Genomic DNA, 23,571 nt, shown 5'->3' with positions numbered 1-23,571 from the left:
AGAGGAGGAGGACAGAGAGAATGACAGAGAAAGATACTGCACCATCATTTACATTCTTACATGTTAATTAATACAGATGATTTACTATCCAACTGACCATGATATCTCCTCATCCTATAGCCAAGTAATGATAACACTTTCTCTTTCAGTCTACCATTACAGTGATGCTCTGACAGAGTTATGTCTGTCTAAACTAGCTGGACTGTGTGTGTTATTATCTGAGTCTTGGTAGAGACAGATGTTATCTTGTTTTCACCCCCGCTGGTTTCCATACACCCCCTAAACCTCTTACACTCCTACCAGTACAGTTTATAATCCTGGAGCTCCACACGCACACACACACACACGCATACACACACACACACACGCACACGCACACACACACACACAGTGGTGAGACAAACACACATTGTTGGTCCAACACCAGGGTAAAGATGAGGGATGTGTGTATCTGCTCTGGGCTCCCCCTGTGGTGGCTGTACAATAGAGCTCCAGAGAGATGTTGAATGGTCCCTGTACTGACCCATTCTGGACACCTCTCCTTCCCTCTCTCTTTATCGCTTTTCCTCTCTCCCCCTCCCTCCCTCCCTCCCTCCCTCCCTCCCTCTCTCTCTCAGTGACAGCAGAGTGATTGATGTTACTCAGAAGGCCCCAGCCTCCCCATCCTCCTCCCTGGGGTCCCACTATCAGATTGTGTCTGTCTGATTTTGTTTTTATTTCTGTGTATGTGTTTTTATACCGTATTAAAATATATATAGTTAAATCGATACAATTTCATGAATAACTGAGTTATTATTAATCAAATACAGCAGTGTGTTGCTGAAATTCCATGAAAGGATCATTTCTTTATTTGCTGTTGTATGTCACTGTATTGGTTCCGAATCATTATGTTATTATATAACATCTGTGATATTGTGTCACCCAAATAAGGGCGTCTTACCCCAGCATCCTCAGATTAGCCAGAAGGGAGTGTCGCTGGGTCTGGTTGTCATGGTAACCAAGGCTTAGACCTCCTCAAAGGCAGGAAGGACCCCCTTATCCCTGAACATGACACACACACACACACACACACACACAGGGGAGAGGAGGGATAGTGGTAGTAGGGCCACGGCCAAATCCAGTCTGCCCAGACGACCTCTGACCCATAGAGACCCTCACGCAGTCTGTCACTGTCTCTGGACAACCATGACTGCTGGGGTCACCACCTTTTACCACACATACACATACACACACGCAAACTTGAGAGCTCTCCATCGATAGTTTTTGAATTAGTGAAGAATGAGAGAGAGAGGAGAGAGAGAGAGGGAGAGAGAACGAAAGAAAGGGAGAGGAAGAGGGGGGAGGAGGGGGGCACAGTTCTCTCTTCTTGGCCTTGGATGGATGCTACCTGCATCTGTAAGTGGAATTGATTGTCAATACTGCCCCCATGTGGCTGAATCATGCTACTTCAGAGAAACCCATATTTCCGCTGTAGTAGTGAACTCAAACTGGTTGGTCAGCGGTAGTGCTGCACTTACTCAATTTTTCCTCTGTTGGAGGAGTGGGGCTGAGTGGTGAGAGAGGTTGTGGTTTGTGGGGATGTTGTGATGGCTCACATCTCCCACCTCATGTGACAGCGAGACCTATAACAGAGACACAATCTGAGTAGGTAGAACCGACAAATATAATGAAAACTGTTGAGCATGTAGATGACATATTTGGTAACACTTGACTTAAAGTCTACAGCAGGTATAATGCTATATCACTTGTTATAAGCATGTATGAGCCTTTGTAATGTATTATTGTATGGTATATGATGTGTTACGTCTCTAACTGGCCAGGTAGTGCACTGCAAAACATTTAGATCTCACCTAGATATCTCTTAGAATGCATTGACTTGACGTCTTACCAAGGTAAATTATCTTAGGGCACAGGCAGATAATTTGGCTGATTTTAACATAAAAAAGGCTTGATCCAAGTGGGGTAAGATACATTATCTTATTTCAAGATATTTGATCTTAATAAGACATCTTACCAAGACAAATTATCTTAGTGTACTGACATTTTGCTTACTTTAACCTACAAAAGGCTTGACACAAGTCAGACTCAGAATATCTTAAAACAAGACAAATGATCTTGATGCATTTCCTGGGTAAGCAGAATCAACTTGAAACAAGTAAATGCCTTTTCTGGGTGAGCGAGATCAACTCAAAACAAGTAATTTTCACTTAATTATCTCAATACAATACAAAAAATCTAGGTAGAATTGAAATGTTTTGCAGTGTGACTGCGGTAGTGTCAGCCGTAGGGTTGTTTTTCTCTGAGCTGTGAGTGACAGTTTCCAGCTACACTGTTACTTTCCACTTATGTCTTCCCCCTCTTCTTTCTCCTCCTCTATTTCTTAGATCTCATTCTCTCCCACTCTTTAACCTCACGTGTCCCCCTTTCTCTTTCTTTCTGACCCCACTTCCTACTCTTTTTTTGTTTACTTCCTCTTCTCTCTCTCTCTCTCTCTCTCTCTCTCTTTCTGTCAGGATGTGGGGAGGGGGTGGGGCATGTGTGGGGGCGTGGACAACAATGATTTTTATCACTCCTCTGTTGGGTCGAGTGAGTGAGTGAGTGAGTGAGTGAGTGAGAGAGAGAGAGAGAGAGAGAGAGTGTGTGTGAGAAAGAAAGAAGAGGCCACACACACTCAGACATTTGACCAGGACAGTAGCTCTAGCAGTGATGGACTTCTGCAGTATGTGGTTGCCAGGTGAGTGTCTGTGCCTCTCTCTGCCTTCATTAGCACAGCCCAATTAAGCTCGCCGTGTGTGTGTTTCTGTGTGTGTGTGTGTGCATCTGTCTGTCTGTGTGTGTGTGTGTGTGTCTGGGCTGAGCCAGTTGATTAGCACCGCTGGGTCTAACGAGCATGGCTAATTAGAGCACATCAAAAAGAGGGAGCTGGATGGAGGGAGGTGAGGAGAGGATGGATGGAGGAGAAGATGGAGGGAGGAGAGGATGGAGGTGTGGATGTCTGTCGTAGGCAGAGAGAAAGGTCAGACATGTCTCTCTAGGGTGGACAGGGATGCAGTGTGTGTGTGTGTGGGTGTGTTTTCTGTACAAGTATTTGCTATCTCTTATCCATCCCTTGTCATTACAACTGTTTAAACAGAGAACCTAAAGGTACACTTGAGTTATGTGTCCTACATAACAGCATTAGAAGTGGTCTTCAGCTACATATAGATGGTAATGTTTTAATGTCAAATGACGACGTGATAGAAATCGTTTCTCAAAAATACATTCACAGGAAGTGATTCATCAATAACAGAAAAATCTATCAACCAATGTCAATAGTATTACTGAATGTCATGAATAACCAGGTGTAGATAACATCACAGAGTGTGCGTGCATATTCATTTGATGGGAATGATTCATGTGATGAAGCATCTTGTGTCACTTCTCACATCGACGTGGACATTGATGAATAGGGCTTTTTAAAATCAACCCCCCTGTACATTCCTGTGACCATGGTGACGGGATGACACATCATATTATGGGGTCCATGTAGTAAAGAACGATGTTACTCAGGTGAACTACAGTGTCTCATCTAGGCTTTGAATTACACACAGACAACAAGGTTCATTGTCAGTATTCATTGTGAATATGCCAGTCATAATGTTAGGGTTTCAGTGTGCCGTTTGTTAACTGCACAGGATTATCACACCTGCCAGAGTGTCCAATGACTGTACAGTGTTTTCATTGAATGATTACATAGCAATAGTGAAATATGAATGGAAAGTTTAAAAGTTTCATCAGGAGACTTCATTTCCCAGACCCCCCCTTGGCGCCAGAGTGATCTCCTTAAGCAGGAAATTAAGGTTCAGTTGATGTCAGTTTCACCCAGAATACCCCTGGGAGAACACACCATAGAAACAGAACACATAGAACATGTCATGAAAAGGCATATCATGCTGTGCACTATGCAACCGTATACAGCAGTATACTTTACAGTTTGAGAGACTATCCTATCTTGACATCCATTTCTATTGCACATACATACATCTATTGGTTGAGTGGTGGTAAGGCTTCTGAGAATAGCTTCTCTGCTTCCAACTGCAGCAAGAGGAGAGACTATAAAGGCTGACACGTATCAGTAGTAATGTGTTTTACAGTAGGGCAATTAATATGGCGGTTTGACGTAATCAGAGAGAATGTTGCCAGTGGTGCGATAGTACCATAATATGGGCCTACTGAGCCGTTCCTTATGTATCAGAGTGAAGGTAACCATGTATCAGATGGATCTAAACCACCACCAGAAAGCTTCAGCTACTACAGTTTTGCCACTGTCACACGATAGGTGCACATGTTAGTATTATTACAGCAACTATAGTATGACGTGTGTGTGTGTGTGTGTGTGTGTGTGTGTGTGTGTGTGCGTGCGTGTGTGTGCGTGCGTGTGCGTGTGTGTGTGTGCGTGTGCGTGCGTGTGCGTGCGTGCATGTGTGTGTGCTAGTAGGGCGGCAGGTAGCCTAGCGGTTAAGAGCGTTGGGCCAGTAACCGAAAGGTTGCTGGTTCGAATCCGCGAGCCGACTAGGTGAAAAATCTGCCCTTGAGCAAGGCACTTAACCCTAATTGCTCCTGTAAGTCGCTCTGGATAAGAGCGTCTGCTAAATGACTCGTCTGTATGTCCCAATGTGTTGTGCGACAGTGCGTGTCAGTGTGTATGAGAAAGCAGTAGTAATATTAATAGTTACACTGACAGTAAGTGTTGGGTTTAGCACTCTGTGTTCAAGTTGGTGTGAGCTAGGGGAAGTAGAGGGGTGGAAGTGAGAGAGACATACAACACACCATGATGCACTAGCTTTACCCCAGGCTACTGTATATACACTACTAACCTCATATACTACCCTCACTACATACAGTGCCTTGCAAAAGTATTCATCCCCCTTGGCGTTTTTCCTATTTTGTTGCATTACAACCTGTAATCTAAATGGATTTTTATTTGGAGTTCATGTAATGGACATACACAAAATATTCCAAATTGGTGAAGTGAAATGAAAAAAATAACTTATTTCAAAAAATTCTAAAAAATTAATAACGGAAAAGTGGTGCGTGTATTCACCCCCTTTGTTATGAAGCCCCTAAATAAGATCTGGTACAACCAATTACCTTCAGAAGTCACATAATTAGTTAAATAAAGTCCACCTGTGTGCAATCTAAGTGCCACATGATCTCAGCATATATACACCTGTTCTGAGAGGCCCCAGAGTCTGCAACACCACTAAACAAAGGGGCACCACCAAGCAAACGGCACCATGAAGACCAAGGAGCTCTCCAAACAGGTCAGGGACAAAGTTGTGGAGAAGTACAGATCAGGGTTTGGTTATAAAAAAACATCCGAAACTTTGAACATCCCACGGGGCACCATTAAATCCATTATTAAAAAATGGCACCACAACAAACCTGCCAAGAGAGGGCCGCCCACCAAAACTCACGTACCAGGCATGGAGGGCATTAATCAGAGAGGCAACAAAGAGACCAAAGATAACCCTGAAGGAGCTGCAAAGCTCCACAGCGGAGATTGGAGTATCTGTGCATAGGACCACTTTAAGCCGTACACTTCACAGAGCTGGGCTTTACAGAAGAGTGGCCAGGAAAAAGCCATTGCTTAAAGAAAATAAATAAGCAAACGCATTTGGTGTTCACCAAAAGGCATGTGGGAGACTCCCCAAACATATGGAAGAAGGTACTCTGGTCAGATGAGACTAAAATTGAGCTTCTTGGCCATCAAGGAAAACGCTATGTCTGGCGCAAACCCAACACCTCTCATCACCCCGAGAACACCATCCCCACAGTGAAGCATGGTGGTGGCAGCATCATGCTGTGGGTATGGTTTTCATCGGCAGGGACTGGGAAACTGGTCAGAATTGAAGGAATGATGGATGGCGCTAAATACAGGGAAATTCTTGAGGGAAACCTGTTTGTCTTCCAGAGATTTGAGACTGGGACGGAGGTTCACCTTCCAGCAGGACAATGACCCTAAGCATACTGCTAAGGCAACATTCGAGTGGTTTAAGGGGAACCATTTAAATGTCTTGGAATGGCCTAGTCAAAGCCCAGACCTCAATCCAATTGAGAATCTGTGGTATGACTTAAATATTGCTGTACACCAGTAGAACCCATCCAACTTGAAGGAGCTGGAGCAGTTTTGCCTTGAAGAATGTGGAGGGGTGAATAGTTATGCACACTCAAGTTTTATGTTTTTTTGTCTTATTTCTTGTTTGTTTCACAATACAACATATTTTGTATCTTCAAAGTGGTAGGAATGTTGTGTAAATCCAATTATACAAACCCCCCAAAAATCCATTTTAATTCCAGGTTGTAAGGCAACAAAATAGGAAAAATGCCAAGGGGGGTGTATACTTTCGCAAGCCACTACATATCACTAACACTGTTTTCCCACATTACACTACATACTGTATCACTAACACTGTCTTCCCACATTACACTACATATCACTAACACTGTCTTCCCACATTACACTACATATCACTAACACTGTCTTCCCACATTACACTACATACTGTATCACTAACACTGTCTTCCCACATTACACTACATACTGTATCACTAACACTGTCTTCCCACATTACACTACATACTGTATCACTAACACTGTCTTCCCACATTACACTACATATCACTAACACTGTCTTCCCACATTACACTACATACTGTATCACTAACACTGTCTTCCCACATTACACTACATATCACTAACACTGTCTTCCCACATTACACTACATATCACTAACACTGTCTTCCCACATTACACTACATATCACTAACACTGTCTTCCCACATTACACTATATACTGTATCACTAACACTGTCTTCCCACATTACACTACATATCACTATCACTGTCTTCCCACATTACACTATATACTGTATCACTAACACTGTCTTCCCACATTGCACTACATATCACTAACACTGTCTTCCCACATTACACTATATACTGTATCACTAACACCGTCTTCCCACATTACATTACATATCACTAACACTGTCTTCCCACATTACACTATATACTGTATCACTAACACCGTCTTCCCACATTACAGTACATATCACTGTCTTCCCACATTACACTACATATCACTAACACTGTCTTCCCACATTACACTATATACTGTATCACTAACACCGTCTTCCCACATTACACTACATATCACTAACACTGTCTTCCCACATTACACTACATATCACTAACACTGTCTTCCCACATTACACTACATATCACTAACACTGTCTTCCCACACTACACTACATAATGTATCACTAACACGGTCATCTCACAAACAGACCTGAAACTCTTTGAGGTGTGCTCGATTTAGCTTGTAGTTTGCACTTTTGTGACTACTCCATTGGTTCCGTTGTGGATTCATTGAATTGCTTCCTCATATCTGAGTTGTTCGGACTAAATTAAGATGTGGAGAAAGTCCATCTATTTTAGACCCTGTGTCTGCAGAAAAAAAAACTCCTGACTGTCACAAGTACTGTACTGCCCCTGCCTTCCTCTGTTCTGTGTTAACCAGCCTGGATATAGCTAGTTCAGACATCTGGGCCTCAATGGCCTTACCACTATTGGTTTTCATTGGTTTGGTTTAACTGATTCAGATCTGTGTTTCCAGGCAACTGGACTCTCTGGCCAATCAACAACATTAGTCAATCATTTAACTACTGGGGAGAAAGAAAACCCAGCAGCTCTACAGACATTGAGGCCTGGTATTGAATAGCCCTGTTGCTAAATAACCTCATCCATAGTAATTGTTGGTAAATGTGTTCAGTGTCTCACTACTGCCCCCTATTGGTTGGTAAGTGGTCCTCATCAGAGTATGTGAGCTGAGCGGTCGGAAATCCTGCTCATAGCTCATGGAGCAGCGCTCCACTCTGGCCGTCAGTGTCCTTTCCAACCGCTCTGCTAAAAAAACGCTTCTCGCTCACAGGAAAAAAAAACTGCTGCTCCAAATTCACTCCATTCATTAAAATCCCAATTTAACCAACACCCATCTATTTTTGTGACTACCTGGACCTACCAAACCAAATGATTTTAATGAAAATTATATTAATAAACATGAAAAGGTGAATGTGAGAAGCGCTCTTAATTTTAAATTGGCTACATGTCATATTAAACAGCATATAAACACTCTAGATAGGTCAGGAGCCAGACAGGGAGCCTAAGAAGGAATGGAAATTAATTATTTAGGCTATATTACTTACATTATTTCAAGGCTATAGCCTACAAAGAAATACATTGTGAAGCATTTGCGAGAGCGACACTAGGCTGGTAGGGAGTTAGTGACATCAAGCGCACAACATTTAAACAACATTTTGCTGTATTAAATCGTTATAGTCTATAAACTGCGCATTTAGGCTGTGACTAACCTACACATTCAATGGAAAATGCCTTATTAGGCTCAGTCTACAGTGCCTTTGAATTCATTTTTAGAAACACCAGTTTGGCCAGAGTCTGTGGCTTCAGGCTCATGCGATGGTGCCTGGAGAGCAGGCCAGCAGCGGAGAATATCCTCTCAGCGCTTGCAGAGCCACTTGGGATGCTGAACACCCTTTTGGCCAACCCAGGCTGGGTATTGATGCAGAGTTTATTTTCTATAGTTAGGCCTAAAGGTTTTTAGGCAAAATAACCCAATCAAAACGGAAAGCTCCTTAAAAGTTGAAATATGCCAATGATGGCCTATTGTATAGATAATATAACAAAAATAAAGGAAACTTTTAAGAGATCTGATTTTTTGTTTATAAATACTTTGCTACAATGACACACTTAATTAGCTACCCACCTTGTTCCTTTCTTTTAGCATGTGCATGTATTAAGTAAACCAACATGCTTTCAGGATATGTGTCTTTTCAGATTCCACAATGATTCGTTAGTTGTGGATATTATATCACTACACTCCCTCTCTTGCTCTTGGTCCTTATCTTTGTAAGTCACCTTGATTTTGCACCTGTGTGTTTTATCAATTTCTTTATGAGCATATTTAGCGAACTCCATGACAGTAGCTAAAGCAAGGGGCTATAGCAGCAGATAAGTAGCCTACAAATGCATGCTGGGACGGCATGCCCTGAGCTCCTGAAGTGAGCGCTACTGGAGCGAAATTGAAGCGGGTGAGAAGGCCGACGCTCCAGCCTTTGGGAATCTTGCTCCGTGCTCCAGTCAAATTGGGCACGCTCAGCTCCAGCGCCGCTCTGCTCACATACTCTGGCCCTGCTCCATAGCCCAGACGCCAGTACAAGGGAAGTATCTTTAGTGCTATGCCATTACTCATATAGATAATAACCTGTTACGGACATATTAGCCTACTTAGTCTGTTGGTTGTATTGTGTTATTGTGTATTGTCGTTTCACAGTTTAGTTTTGTTATGACAACTGGGTTTTGTCATCTTTGAGAATAAAATTAATGAGCATTTATCTTACTCTAAGCACTCATCCTTTATATTGGAACCGAGAGATGATAGAGAGAACTGGGAGGAAGGGGGAGAGAGAGAGAGGAATGTTTTTAATAATGCAGGTGGCAGATGTAATTAGTTGGTCGTTGGGTGGATTTGCATGTTTTCATAAAAGGGAAGTTGGTGTGAGGGAGGGAGGGAGGGAGTGTCAGCAAACATGACTGTCTGTCTGTAGATATTGTGGCTTCTCACAAAATAAGCGGTAGTTAATACAGTAACTGCCAAATAAAACATCTGTTATGGTAACTTTGTTTAAAAATAACTAACTTAACATAATTCACTTCAATATCAGATTTTATTTACAGTGAATTGTCTACCCCTCACCCCCCTCTCTCTCTCACTCTCTCTCTCTATATCTTTCTACCCACCCCAACCCACTCTCCTATTCCACCCCCTGTTCCTCCTCTCTTTTTCCCTCCATCTCCCCCTCCCCCTCACTCCCCTCGACTCTCAGTCCCAGCCCTGACTGACTGTCTGTACAGTAGAGAGGAGAGGAAGTGTTGTGGTGTAGTATAGTGTGGTGTGGTGTAATGTAGTGATGACTCTACAGTGAGTAACATCAGTATAGAGGTGTCTAGTAAGGCTCTGTTCCCACTCAAACCTCTATAGGGCCTATTGTTAGACCAAACAAACACCTCTGTACATATAGGAAATAATGAATGCAGGCTTCACAGCAAAAAATATCACTGTATATACAAAAGCCAATACTGCGGTGTGACATCATATTTCAGCGCCTGTAACATCAGCCAAAAGCCTTTGCATAATCATCTGCACTCTCTGTCTCTCTCCTTTCTTCCCCTCCTCTCTGTCTCTCTGTCTCTCTGTCTCTGTCTCTCTCTCTCTCTCTCTCTCTCTCTCTCTCTCTCTCTCTCTCTCTCTCTCTCTCTCTCTCTCTCTCTCTCTGTCTCTGTCTCTGTCTCTCTTCCTCTCTTTCTCTGTCTCTCTCTCTTGCTCTCTCTGTCTCTCTCTGTGTGTCTCTCTCTCTCTGTCTCTCTCTCTCTCTCTCTCTCTCTCTCATAGATATCAGGATGTCAAAGCCAGTAGCGGTTGAGAACACAGGGGCTGACTCTCCAATGGAGAGCACAGGTATTTGTCTGTACGTGTTAGCGTGTGTGTGCATACCTGCATGTGTTCGTGTGTGCATATGTGCATGCACGTGTGTGTGTGTGTGTGTGTATGCCTACAGGTGTGCATGTGTGTGTATGAGTAATTTCTAATTGTTCCCCCCCCCCCCACACACACAGATTCAGAGCGGAACGGTCCTGACTCGAATCATCAGGTTTGTGTCTGCTTGGTTCTTCGGTCTCTCACTTCACCTACATTTCAGTACTGATATCACTGGTAATATACCTCTAGGAAACATAACAATCAGTTAGTCATTTTCAATGGTGACCATCATGATCTGAATAACACACACATTAGGTCTGAAAAGTAAAAATGACTGACAACAAGTAGCCTAATACCAAGCCACAAGCATCAATACAGTAGTGCAGTGTGTTTCCCAAATCTGGTCCTGGGGACCCCAAGGGGTGCACATTTCTGTTTTTACCCTAGCAAAATACACCTGATTCCACTTATCAAAGGCTGGATGATGAGTTGCTAAGTGGACTTAGGTGTGTTGGGGTCCCCAGGACCAGGATTGGGAAACAACGCAGTAGTGCATTATTTTTTATTATCATTTATGCTTATCTGTACTGATGGTATTTGTCCTTTTTACAGGTTCAACAGATGAAAATCAGTCCCTTTCCCCTTTCTCCAACCCTCAGCAGCAACAAGGTGTGTGGGTGTGTATGTGGGTGGGTGTGTGTGTGTTTGTGTGTGTTTTGTGGGGCCACACTATAGAGTATTTTGCCACATTTGCATACAGATTGACAGGTATGCAAAACAGTCAGACTAGCCAGTTTGGACATGCCCATTCCAGGAAGAAAGGATGACTATCTCTCTTTTCTAAAGAAAAGGAAGGCACCTTTCTGTTTGGCATGCAGGTTACCACAGCAGACAGAGCAGAACAGTCAGCTAACGCAGACTTTTATCTGTTGGCCCTTCCTTTAACTGTATCCCTCGTTCTCTCTCCTCCTCTCAGAATAAGATGGAAGAGTGTGGTGAGATGTCCCCGGGCCCTCCTCCACACCACAGCCACGCCCCCTCACAGACGCCCCTCCCACACACACAGCTCATGCTGACCGGCTCCCAACTGGCCGGGGTAAGACAAGAGAAGAGGAGGCTTAACAAACACACATTGATGCACACTCACAAAAACACAGACACATCCTTGTGGTCTGGGTTGAGTTCACTGCTTTTTTCCTTCTTCCTTTTCTCTGCTCTTTCCCATACCCTCTGCAACTCTCTGCTCTTTCCACCCCCTCTCCCTCCCTCCCTTTCTTTTTCTCTCTGTCCCTCTCGCTCTCTCTTTCTCTGTGTCTCTCTCTCTCTCTCTCGCTCGGTGTCACTTTCTCAGTTGACCGCTCTCTTGCCAGCTCAGCAGCAGTTGTTACTGCAGCAGGCTCAGGCTCAGCTTCTAGCTGCAGCTGTGCAGCAGTCTGTTCAGCAGTCCAACGCAGCTCACGCAGCTCACGCAGCCCACGCAGCCGCCCAAGCCAATCAGCAAGCTCAGGCAGCCGCAGCAGCCAATCAACAGGCCCAGCAGCAGCAGGCGGGACAGACAGGGCAGCAGGGCCAATCACAGCCCCAGGGACAGGGACAGAGCACACAGCAACAGACAGGTCAACCTGTCCCTGTGCCGCCCACTCATCCCCAGCTCACCCTATCTCAGCCAATCCAGCTCACCGCCCAGGTACTGACAACCCATCACAAGGCCACATCCTGGTTGGGAAGAGGTGGGGAAGGGTCTTGATTCAGGAGCCAGTCTGGGATCCTCAGTTTGTATTGATCTTTTTTTAAATCGCTCGTGTTGCTCTGCTGTTCTTTCAGTCTTTTCTCTTGGCTTCTATATGAAGGGGTTGTTTTCCTTTGTTCTCTGTACATGTGTGTTCTCTCCATCTCTGATCCCTCTGCTCTCTCCTCCTGTCTCCCTGCAGGACATCCAGCAGTTGTTGCAGCTGCAGCAGTTGGTTCTGGTGCCAGGACATCACCTGCAGTCTCCTCAGTTCCTCCTCCCACAGCACCAAGGGCAGCAAGGTGAGCTCCTCGCACTAGCCACTACCACTGGTCCTATTCTATTGGGACAGTGCCCTGAAGATGGGCTGTAGATGTTCCATCTATCAACAAACAGATTTCATTTATTTATAAGTGCCAACTGTTGACAACCATTAACAGGTTCTTCAACTGTCTAGCACTAGAATGCCTAGCATTGGATTCTCTGATTGACCATGGAGCTTTGTGGAATATTACATGTGTTGGTTGATCACATAACTGATCATAGGCCTACTGATTCCCTCTCTTCTTCACTCTCAGGACTGCTATCAACACCAAATCTGATTCAGCTACCTCAGCAAAACAATGGGAGCCTCCTGTCCGCTCCCACCAGGCTGGGGCTCCAAGCACAGGTAGGCCCACTGAGGAAACACCCAGGCTTTGAGAGAGGCTACAGTCTCTGACTCTTTCCAACAAACATCTCGTCTCATCATTCTGTCATATCCAGTAAACGCCTCTCTTCTGCTACATAATTCTCTCTCTCTTTCGCTCTCCCCCTCTCATTCTCTTTCTCCTCCTCCCCCTCTCCCCCTGTAGAGAGACAAGGCAATGGAGGGCAGTGGGGTCATGACCTCTGTGTCCTCTGTGACCTCTCACCCCGAGGAGCCCAGTGACCTGGAGGAACTGGAGGTGTTCGCCCGCACCTTCAAACAGAGACGCATCAAACTGGGCTTTACACAGGTACGCCTTTCTGTGTGTGTGTGTGTGTGTGTTCGTGTGTGCGTGTGTGTGCTAACTCTCTGTTTTACTCCCTCCCTCTCTCTCTCAGGGTGACGTGGGTATGGCCATGGGGAAGCTATATGGGAATGATTTCAGCCAGACTACCATCTCTCGCTTCGAGGCCCTCAACCTGAGCTTTAAGAACATGTGCAAACTCAAACCACTACTGGAGAAGTGGCTCAATGATGCAGGTGAGAGGGGAGGGTGGGGGATGAGAGAGAGGAGAGGGAGGGAGGGGAGTGGAGGGGCGGGGAGAGAGGAGAGGAGAGGGAGGATGGGAGGGGAGGGGAGGGGAGGGGAGGGAATTGGTGAAGGAGAAAGGTGTATGACACTTTGAATCAATCAATAAATCAGTTGATTAATTAACCAATCCCCAAATTGCACTAATCTGTAGAATGAATGTAGCCTTGAGTTAATTAAATTATATCTGTAGAATGAGGATACCAGTTTGTGTGATTTTAAATCAACCCACTAATCAATCTCTCTGTTTGACAGAGACCATGTCCACAGACAGTACTATGCCCAGCCCCAGCTCTCTGTCCTCTTCCTCTATGGGCTTTGAGGGCCTGCCGGGCCGACGCAGGAAGAAGAGAACCAGCATCGAGACTAACGTCCGCGTGGCCCTGGAGAGAGCCTTCATCACGGTGAGAGACATGACATATCACTGACATAAGGCCTTCATAACACTATCATACAGGAGTCATAAATCTTAAGTTGACATAACATCTACATGGCTCGTTTCGTAGTTTTTCCCCTCTGAAGAACACTATATCACTGTGATGTCAGTGAGGTGATATAAGGCTAAGTGTGTATTAGTACTAATGTGTCCATCTCTGTCTCTCCCGTGTGTCAGCAGAACCAGAAGCCTACCTCAGAGGAGATCCTGTGTATCGCGGACCAGCTCAGCATGGAGAAGGAGGTGATCCGCGTGTGGTTCTGCAACCGCCGCCAGAAAGAGAAGCGTATCAACCCCAACAGTGCCACCCCTCCCCTGCCTGGCCAGCCACCCCAAGCCCCACCATCACACAAACCCCCCTGCTACAGCCCACACATGGTATGGCCTGACCTGCACCCAGCCTCTCCCTTCTTACACCCCCCATATAGCCTTACATGGTATGGCCTGAGCCGCATGATCCCTCTCTCCTAACCTTACCCATCACAATTCTCCCCCCTATATGAATGTTGACTCCCGCATGTCAAATAAAATAAAATAAACTGTTATTTGCCACATGCGCCGAATACAACAGGTGTAGACCTTACAGTGAAATGCTTACTTACAAGCCCTTAACCAACAATGCAGTTTTAAGAAAAATAAGTGTTAAGTAAAAAATTAATAAATAAAATAATTAAGGAGCAGCAGTAAAATAAAATAACAGTAGGGAGGCTATATACAGGGGGTACCGGTACAGAGTCAATGTGCGGGGGCACAGGTTAGTCGAGGTAATTGAGGTAAAATGTACATGTGGGTAGAGTTAAAGTGACTATGCAGCTCAGTTGGTAGAGCATGGCGCTTGCAACGCCAGGGTTGTGGGTTCGATTCCCACGGGGGACCAGTATGAAAAAATGTATGCACTCACTAACTGTAAGTCGCTCTGGATAAGAGCGTCTGCTAAATGACTAAATTGTAAAATGTAAAAAATTATAAACAGAGAGTAGCAGCAGCGTAAAAGGGGGGAAGGCAATGCAAATAGTCTGGGTAGCCATGATTAGCTGTTCAGGAGTCTTATGGCTTGGGGGTAGAAGCTGTTAAGAAGCCTTTTGGACCTAGACTTGGCGCTCCGGTACCGCTTGCCGTGCGGTAGCAGAGAGAACAGTCTATGACTAGGGTGGCTGGAGTCTTTGACAATTTTGAGGGCCTTCCTCTGACACTGCAAGGTATAGAGGTCCTGGATGGCAGGAAGCTTGGCCCCAGTGATGTACTGGGCTGTACGCACTATCCTCTGTAGTGCCTTGCGGTCGGAGGCCGAGCAGTTGCCATACCAGGCGGTGATGCAACCAGCCAGGATGCTCTCGATGGTGCAGCTGTATAACCTTTTGAGGATCTGAGGACCCATGCCAAATCTTTCCAGTCTCCTGAGGGGGAATAGGCTTTGTCGTGCACTCTTCACGACTGTCTTGGTGTGTTTGGACCATGATAGTTTGTTGGTGATGTGGACACCAAGGAACTTGAAGCTCCCAACCTGTTCCACTACAGCCCCGTCGATGAGAATGGGGGCGTGCTCAGTCCTTTTTTTTTTTCCTGTAGTCCACGTTGAGGGAGAGGTTGTTATCTTGGCACCACACGGCCAGGTCTCTGACCTCCTCCCTATAGGCTGTCTCATTGTGATCAGGCCTACCACTGTTGTGTCGTCATCAAACTTAATGGGTGGCGAGTGGCGCAGTGGTCTAAGGCAGTGCTAGCTGTGCCACTAGAGATCCAGGTTTGAATCCAGGCTCTGTCGTAGCCGGCCGCGACCGAGTGACCCATGGGGCGGCGCACAATTGGCCCAGCGCGTCCAGGGTAGGGAGGGAATGGCCGGCAGGGATGTCAGCTCAGTTGGTAGAGCAGGATTGTGGGTTTCGATTCCCACGGGGGTATAAAAATATATATATAATGTATGCACTCACTAACTGTAAGTTGCTCTGGATAAGAGCGTCTGCTAAATGACGTAAATGATGGTGTTGGAGTCATGCCTGGCCATGCAGTCATGGGTGAACTGGGAGTACAGGAGGGGACTGAGCACGCACCCCTGAAGGGCCCCCTTGTTGAGGATCAGCGTGGCAGATGTGTTGTTACCTACCCTGTCATGGTGGATGTTCTTCTGCACCCCCTGTTCTAGTGTGCAGATGGTACTACCCAACCTGCATTGCTATTACACATTAATAATCCCATTGATCCCGTTTTCTATTAGATACAGCTATGTATAGACACTCTTTTAAATATACACCCTCCCCCTCTTTTTCTCTTTTTCTTTCTCGCTCCCCCTCTCCCTCTCCTGTTCTCTGTATCAGATGTCCAGTCAGCTGTCCAGTCAGCTGTCCCAGGCAGTGACCAGCCTCAGCACCACAATGACCACCATGTCATCGTTCTCCCCTCTGACCCCCAGTGGTCCCACCCACTCATCTCTCAGCTCCGCCTCCTCTCCAGTGACTCCTCCTCCTCGCAGCACAGCCAGCCCAGCCCCTCACAGCCACAGCACACTGAGTCTCAACACAGGGTGAGGATGCACCTGCATACAAAGTGTACACTTTGGTCACTGTGCTTCACCATTGGTTCAGTACTCGGTTCACCTGCAGTTTGCAGCAAATGTTTATCAAACCCACACACACATGATTGACACACACTGATCCGTGACACTGCTCCTTCTGTGCAGCAGTACTTTCTAACCTGTGTGTGTGACTGTGTGTTTTGTGTCCACAGCTTATGGCGTATGGGTAAAAAGAACGGTGACGTGTCTAACTACATCACCGATTTTGCTGCAAACTTGAGGTGAATACGACAGAGACACACGTACCTATACTGTACACACACTCTCTCTTACAGGAATATGATCGTCCGCACACAAACACAAGGTCCACAAGCAAGCGTTTGGATTTGTAGCTCCCAAACAAGATATGAATCAAGATGGTGTGTTTGTATCTAACCTGTGGGTTTCTCCTGCAGTGTGTCTGTGTTCAGGTCTCTGAGTCTCTGTTCTGTTGTGCTGCTAAACCTGCTTCTCTCTCTCTGTTTCTCCTCTGTATGTAAATGGTTTCCTCCTGTGTGTGTGTGTGTGTGTGTGTGTGTGTGTGTGTGTGTGTGTGTGTGTGTGTGTGTGTGTGCGCGTGTAACACAGGAACACTGTGATGGGAGTAAACACAGGGAACCAGGCTCTGAACCAAGCTCTCCTCAGCAACAACCCTCTGGCTACTATACAAGGTGTGTTAGAGGGAGATAGAGGTGTAGAGGGAAGGAGGGAAAAGAGAGGAAGAGGGAAATAAAGGAGGAAGTGAGAGAGACAGGGGGAGAGAAAGAGGGAACAGGAGGGACAGTAATTTGAGGTACAAAGTGATAGAAAAGGTAAAGAATACTAGACAGAACGAATGACAGAGATGATTAGAGAGGGAGAGTTAGAGTAGAGGAGATGAATCATAGTGATAGATCATCTGATGGAGGAAACTGGAGAACTGGTGAGCAGGTCTATGACAGGGATGTCCCATCACTCCACCATGTTCATCCCCATCCCCATCTAGAACTGTGTGTGTGTGTGTGTGTGTGTGTGTGCGTGCGTGTGTGTGTGTCTTTAGTCTGTCTTTCATGATTTTTCTCTCATTCATCCACTTCTTCATTTCATCTCTATAGTAAATGTAGTTATTTCACAGTAGGTATAATGACGTTAACTCTCATCTCTCTCCCTCTCTTCTCAGCCCTAGCAGCCAGTGGTGGCCAGCTGCCCCTTTCCAGTCTTGAGGGGGGCAGTAAAGTGTTGCTGGGGGGTGCAGGGGGGCAGGGAGGGGGTCTCCAGTCCTCCTTCTTCCTCAACCACCCCGCTTTCCTCCACATGGGCCAGAATCCTGGTGCTGGATTGGTCAGTGCTGCCTTAGCCAAAGCCTCCCAGCCCTCCCCCTTCCCCTTCACCAGCAGCGTAAGCCCCACCCCCTGCTCCCCCTCTCCTTGCTCCAGCCCCGCCTCTTCCTGCAACTCCGATGAATTGGCGCACAGCCCATCCTCGCTGGGAGGGGCTAAGATTGAGTGACACAGCCAAGCACCAATCAGAGAGGAAGAGGAGAAAGGAGGAAACGACAACCTCGCCTTTCAACCAAAGCTATCTCTTTCTCTCTCTCGCCCTACTTCTGTTTTTTCACCATCACGCTCTCTCTCTCTCCCAGTCTTTCGATGCCAAAAATACACAGAATGAAAGAGAGGAGAGGGGGAGGGACAGAAGTGAAAGGGGGAGAAGGGGGGAAAGAGGAAGATTGAAACCAAAAATCTTTATCTATCCAAGGTGATGGAGGAGGCATCGTGGGACTGTTTTGTCAATAATGAGCGATATCGCACCTCTCCTTTCTTTCTCTCTTTCTTTCCCTGGAAAATAAACCAATGACAAATAACAGGAATAGAGATCGAATCGCGTGAACCAAAAATGACAAAAATAAACATTACTGTGTGTTTTTCGGGAATGGTGGCAAGGACAAAAAAAAGAAAGAAGTGAATGACTTTTGATGAAAAGCTGCGGGTCTGAAAGAGGAGGAGATGGGAGGATGATTTTAAACCAAAAATGTACCTGAGTAGGAGAAGAGGAACACACGATGACAAAAAACGACAACCATACCAAAATCCCAGAAACCAAAAATACGGAAGGAAAAGCTTTATCCAAACGACTTGTACATACTGATCCTATCCAGGACTAGGACTTTGATACTGCTACACACACACACACACACACACACACACACACACACACACACACACACACAATATCCACAGCCGATCACATTCATCCATCTGATCAGTCATCCACCCATCATGTCTGTCACTCACTTTCACTGCAATTATGTTGTTTATATCTGATATTTGTTATTGTTATAAATGGTTGATACTGAATGAGCCAAGCTTACAGGTGTCTCTGTTTGTGTTTTCCTACCTCTGCTTCTCTGAGTATCCTATCCTATCTCCCCCTTGCTTTCCAATAGTTTACTGATAGCGTTGGAGTCTGTCATCATCATCATTATCTTGTGCCATTCACTTCATGTTGTCAGAGATAATAATAAGAGACAAGAGGGAACAAGAGATCAGGCTTAGTGTAGCAGTTTCCAGCCTTGATAAAAACCTCTCACTCTCCATAAATACTCGCAACAAATGACTCACTTGATGAAATAATATTAGACTTATATTAGACTCAATGTAGTCCTTGTGAATGGCCAGTCCACCATGGTGACAGTATGAAATTGAGCATGATTGGAGATTTAAACTAGTAACAATTTGAGGCGAGAAAGAGGTAAATGAATAGATGTTAGTTTAGTCATGGACAGGTTTCAGTCTTACCTTGTCAATCAGCCATCTGTCTCGACGCGTAGTAGAGAAACAGAGATCAAAACCTGTTTAATGTTTAACATCCCTCCATCCATCCCATTTCACTGTCATTTTCCACCCAAATCTGCCATTATTACACTTTTGAAACCAAAAGCATATGTTACTCTTCAGAGGAGTCAGCCATGACATTAACACTCACATACTGTAGGGGTTGGGGACACACCCTACCCCTCCCACTGAACCCCCCCTAGTTGACCCCTTCCATCTCCTTACGCCCGAGAGGGTCACTTCAAAAGGACAGAACCCTCACCCAACAGAAAAGGGGTGCATACAGGGAGGGGATCAGATGGTGCGATGGGGTCAAACATACAGAAAGAGGGGATGTCAAGTTTTTGTAAGAGGATACCAAAAATACAAACCAAAAACCAAACCATGGAACGTCAGAAACAAACCAAAAAGAAACACAACCAAATATGGATGGGGGGGATGAGGGGAGGAGGACAGGTGTAGGTTTTTACAGACTGGAGCCGACACGTCTGTCTGTTATCCAACTAACTGGGCTTCAGTGGCCCACTCTAAACTGTGTAGCACAGATGGACAGATGGATGGATAGATTGACGGACAGATAAGACAGATTTCCTCCCTCTCCCCTGTCTTTCTTTCACTCCAAACTCAGCTCTTCTTCTCTGGTCCTGGATGGAGAAATCTCTAATGACCTCATTGAACTGAATCTTCTAAATCCGTTTTTTAAATGTTTCTGTTTATTGGTTTATTTTGTATTTTATTTATTTGCTGTGTCTCTTGATGCTGTTTATGTACTGTTCTTTAGTGCTTACTAATTTGGGATAATAATGTATTCGCTTACTACAAGAGCTCCTTATTTTTTCGTAGTTGTTCTAGAGATTTTTATCAGGTGGTTGGAAAAATACTGTGAAAATTTAGCTTCCAGATTTTTATTAGATAAAAAAACACTTGACTGTCTTGTCAGAAAAAAGACACAGAAAAAGTCCAAAACAAGAGTTGAAAAGCAAAACGTACACACCAAACCAAATACCAAACCAAATACCAAACCAAACCAAACCAAAAAGGCAGGAAGGAACTAGAGATGGTCCAACTGCTCTCCCTGCCGTTGCATTGGGGCTCACACATATGATTGTGTCAATTTATCTGAAGTGTGTGTGTGTGTGCGTATGTGCATTGTGTGAGGGTGCGATATTGGGTGTGGTGTGTGTACACGCGTTACAGAAAGAATTCAGTGGAGTTTACAAAGATGTCCTCTCTTGCACGTTTAACCCAGTTATCACAAACACACTCATACTTATATATACACACACACACACTTTGGCAACAATTTACAGTAGAGTTTAAAATGCATCCAAAGAATATTTGGTTTGAGACACAGAAATACAGTTGACAAATGAGAATCATTAATTAACTAATCTATTTTACATGTGGGGGTTCTAAACATGAGGTGAAGCCTTTTCTCAACATTAACTCTTAGACAGAATGTATCTGTTAGTGCTTCTATAGATTTTGTAGAAAAAAAAGATCTATGTTCTAATGCTTACTTATCGCTAATGTATTGAAAAACGTACAAAAAAGAAATTGAGAAAAAGATCTTTAAAAACGTTGATGATAATGACTTGATTTTAGACCAAAAATGTTAGCTCTCTCTCAATATATATTTTGTATATTATTTTTCTTTGTCGGATCATTTAGGACTTTTGATTGTACTATTTATTCATCTTAGGTTTAATCGATTTACACTTATATTGATTTCTTCTAACTATTTATTTGTTTATTTATTTATCTTTTTACAGGGGATATATTTTGGGGTATATATTTAGAATATACTGTATATTACGGGGCTGTGACCAAAAATCCTGCTGAAGTACCTTCTCACCTCTTCAAACCAAATCAAACCAGATACATGCAACCACAGGTCTCACGGGGCCTAGGAGAATATTTGTTTGGCCACAGACTCCTTCTCTTCTTCCTCACTGAGACTACTCTTAAAGCTCTTAAAGGGGTGGGGGTGAGCTCACTGAGACTACTCTTAAAGCTCTTAAAGGGGTGGGGGTGAGCTCACTGAGACTCTTTTAAACGGATGGGGTGAGCTTACAGGGGGCAGCACTGTGTCTACATAGGGCACTTCGGTACGACCACCTAACAGCGTTTTCTCAGACATTGCAGGGCAGGGAAAGGTAATGGGAATAGGAACATCAGCTTCATATTGATGTAAATTTGAGCAAAATCAATGTTTTCAGGTGTTGAATGCTGTCTTTCCTAAATATGGGATTAATTGTCCTAATGATAATGATATTACTAGTGAACCTTATTGTATTCTTTATGAGTAATGACTGTGGTGAGATGAGAGGGGACAGAGCATCTGGGTGTTTCTGGCTTTATGTGCTGTCTTTTGATGTTGTGTTTAGTTTAAGTGGGGATAGGGAGTCTCAGTAGGGTTCTCTACAGCCTTACTACAGTCCAGGATTGTTACTGGAGACCCCCCAGGTCGGATCAAACCGGTCATGAGTAAAACTTTTAAAACATTGGATTAATAAATCTCAAAGCTTTAGAAGTGTAGTTTGTCCCCATTGTGATGTATACCATATGCTTTGGACTAATCAGGATAGAGGGGTTTATAGCCCGGATGTACACTTAGTCAGTGCCGCCTATAAGATAGTATTGGATAAATAGTTGTATGTTTGAATATAGCCCAACGGTTCTGGAAGAGAGCTCCACTGACAGGGATGATCAGACAGGCAGGTTGACTTAAAGATACAGTGCTGTTCCCTCACAACCTCTCCTCTCCTCATGAGAAATACACTGAAAGCTTTAAACAGCTACCAAACCAAAAAACGAGTGAGAAGATGCATTGACTGGGGCAAAGGAACGTGACAGATGGACTTGTTTTCTTTTCTTTCTGGTTTTTCTTTTCTTGATGTTAGTAAGTTTTGTTTTCCACATCTGCTGTAGGATGTTAAAGAGAGATAGTTAATCATATACCTCATATACTCTGATGATAAACCAAATAGATGAAAGCTTTAAAAAAGGCGGGGTTCATGTGAGGATCGGGGTGTGGGGCGGGGCTGTGTACGTGTGTATGTGAGTGTGACCATGGATGGCCAGAGCGAGGCTTGGGCGCGGCAGAGTTCAAGGTCAATAATGGGGTCAGAGTCAGGGGTCACATTTCCTGTGCCCCATCCAAATCAGGAGACATTTTGGGTAGCAAGTTGCATGCCTGCCCTCTCGCTGTGGTTCCCAGTCCACTCACCCACACACCTTCCTCTCCGTCTGTTCTGAAGAACAACCCCCTGCTCTGTACAGCCCTCTCTCCATCCCCCTCTCCCCTACTGCTCCCTCCCTGCTGAAACCAAACACTCTCCAAGTACAAGTTTTCCATAGGCACAGATCTAGGATCAGCTTACCTTCCTCTAAATCATAACCTTAACCATTGAGGGCACATAACACTGGCCTTAGGTCAGTATCTATGGAGCAACTTTGTCCTACTCCTTAACACAACGCTTTATTACAGGGGCTAGCCTCTGGGTACCCAGCATCTTTAGGTGATTGGCTGGATGTTGTGTTGTTTAGGTGATTGACTGGATGTTGTGTCCATCAGATATGTGTGTGGCAGCGAGCGCAGAGGGGTAGGTGACTGGGGAAAGGCTGAGACTGTGGTTGCTAGGATATGCATGCATACACTCCCCCAAGGTGGAAGTCCCTCCTTTTGGCCGTGCTCTTTCCATCTATAATGATGTGTGGGCCAGTTTAGGTCCTCTACGTCCTGGTAGGATGCTTCTGTGGATCTCAGGGTCTTAAGGATCACATGTAAAGTGCAGGTCCTTTCAGTAGGGATACCCCCCCCCCCAAGAGAATGATACCAAAGTTTATGCCCTACTGTTGGATACGGCACCATGCACTCACTCCCTAAAACCCTATTGTCTACCAGTGTCTGCACTGTTGGAGCTAGGAACATAAGCATTTTGCTACACCCGCGATAACATCTGCAAAATATGTGTATGCGACCAATAAAATGTGATTTGTCCATTCAGAGACTACACCTCTCCTATAGACTGAGTAGTCTCCTGGCCATAGGCACAGATCTAGGATCTGTTAACCTTTCCCTAATCCTAGTTATTAGTGTCGGGAGAACACAAAACTGACCTTAGATTAGCACCTAGAGGCAACAAATCCTACTCCCTCTACTAA

The 23,571-nt window shown here is 44.9% G+C and overlaps 1 protein-coding gene across 7 annotated transcripts in view; it reads left to right on the top strand.

Annotated features, from left to right (window-relative positions):
* The window catches only part of LOC121566387 (POU domain, class 2, transcription factor 2-like), a 36,483-nt gene extending 18,071 nt beyond the window's left edge, over positions 1–18,412 (top strand). The window contains exons 1-16 of one of the 7 annotated variants that reach the window (XM_045216512.1): positions 2,637–2,734; positions 10,512–10,577; positions 10,736–10,770; positions 11,211–11,267; positions 11,575–11,694; positions 11,950–12,285; positions 12,530–12,629; positions 12,906–12,997; positions 13,182–13,325; positions 13,414–13,555; positions 13,860–14,008; positions 14,218–14,418; positions 16,356–16,561; positions 16,765–16,833; positions 17,180–17,262; positions 17,751–18,412. In XM_045216512.1, the coding sequence (XP_045072447.1) occupies positions 2,707–2,734; positions 10,512–10,577; positions 10,736–10,770; positions 11,211–11,267; positions 11,575–11,694; positions 11,950–12,285; positions 12,530–12,629; positions 12,906–12,997; positions 13,182–13,325; positions 13,414–13,555; positions 13,860–14,008; positions 14,218–14,418; positions 16,356–16,561; positions 16,765–16,833; positions 17,180–17,262; positions 17,751–18,079 (2,157 nt within the window). In that variant the 5' untranslated portion in view covers positions 2,637–2,706 and the 3' untranslated portion in view covers positions 18,080–18,412. Of the gene's footprint in view, positions 1–2,636; positions 2,735–10,511; positions 10,588–10,735; positions 10,771–11,210; positions 11,268–11,574; positions 11,695–11,949; positions 12,286–12,529; positions 12,630–12,905; positions 12,998–13,181; positions 13,326–13,413; positions 13,556–13,859; positions 14,009–14,217; positions 14,419–16,355; positions 16,562–16,764; positions 16,834–17,179; positions 17,263–17,750 lie in introns of those variants that run through there. The other 6 variants (XM_045216511.1, XM_045216510.1, XM_045216509.1 and 3 more) reach the window with 6 other exon arrangements.
* Positions 18,413–23,571: the final 5,159 nt, after the last annotated feature.

This window comes from Coregonus clupeaformis, unplaced genomic scaffold (genome assembly GCF_020615455.1).
Source record: "Coregonus clupeaformis isolate EN_2021a unplaced genomic scaffold, ASM2061545v1 scaf0731, whole genome shotgun sequence".
In the NCBI taxonomy this organism is placed as follows: Eukaryota; Metazoa; Chordata; class Actinopteri; order Salmoniformes; family Salmonidae; genus Coregonus; species Coregonus clupeaformis.
This window is presented reverse-complemented; position numbering and strand designations above follow the sequence as displayed.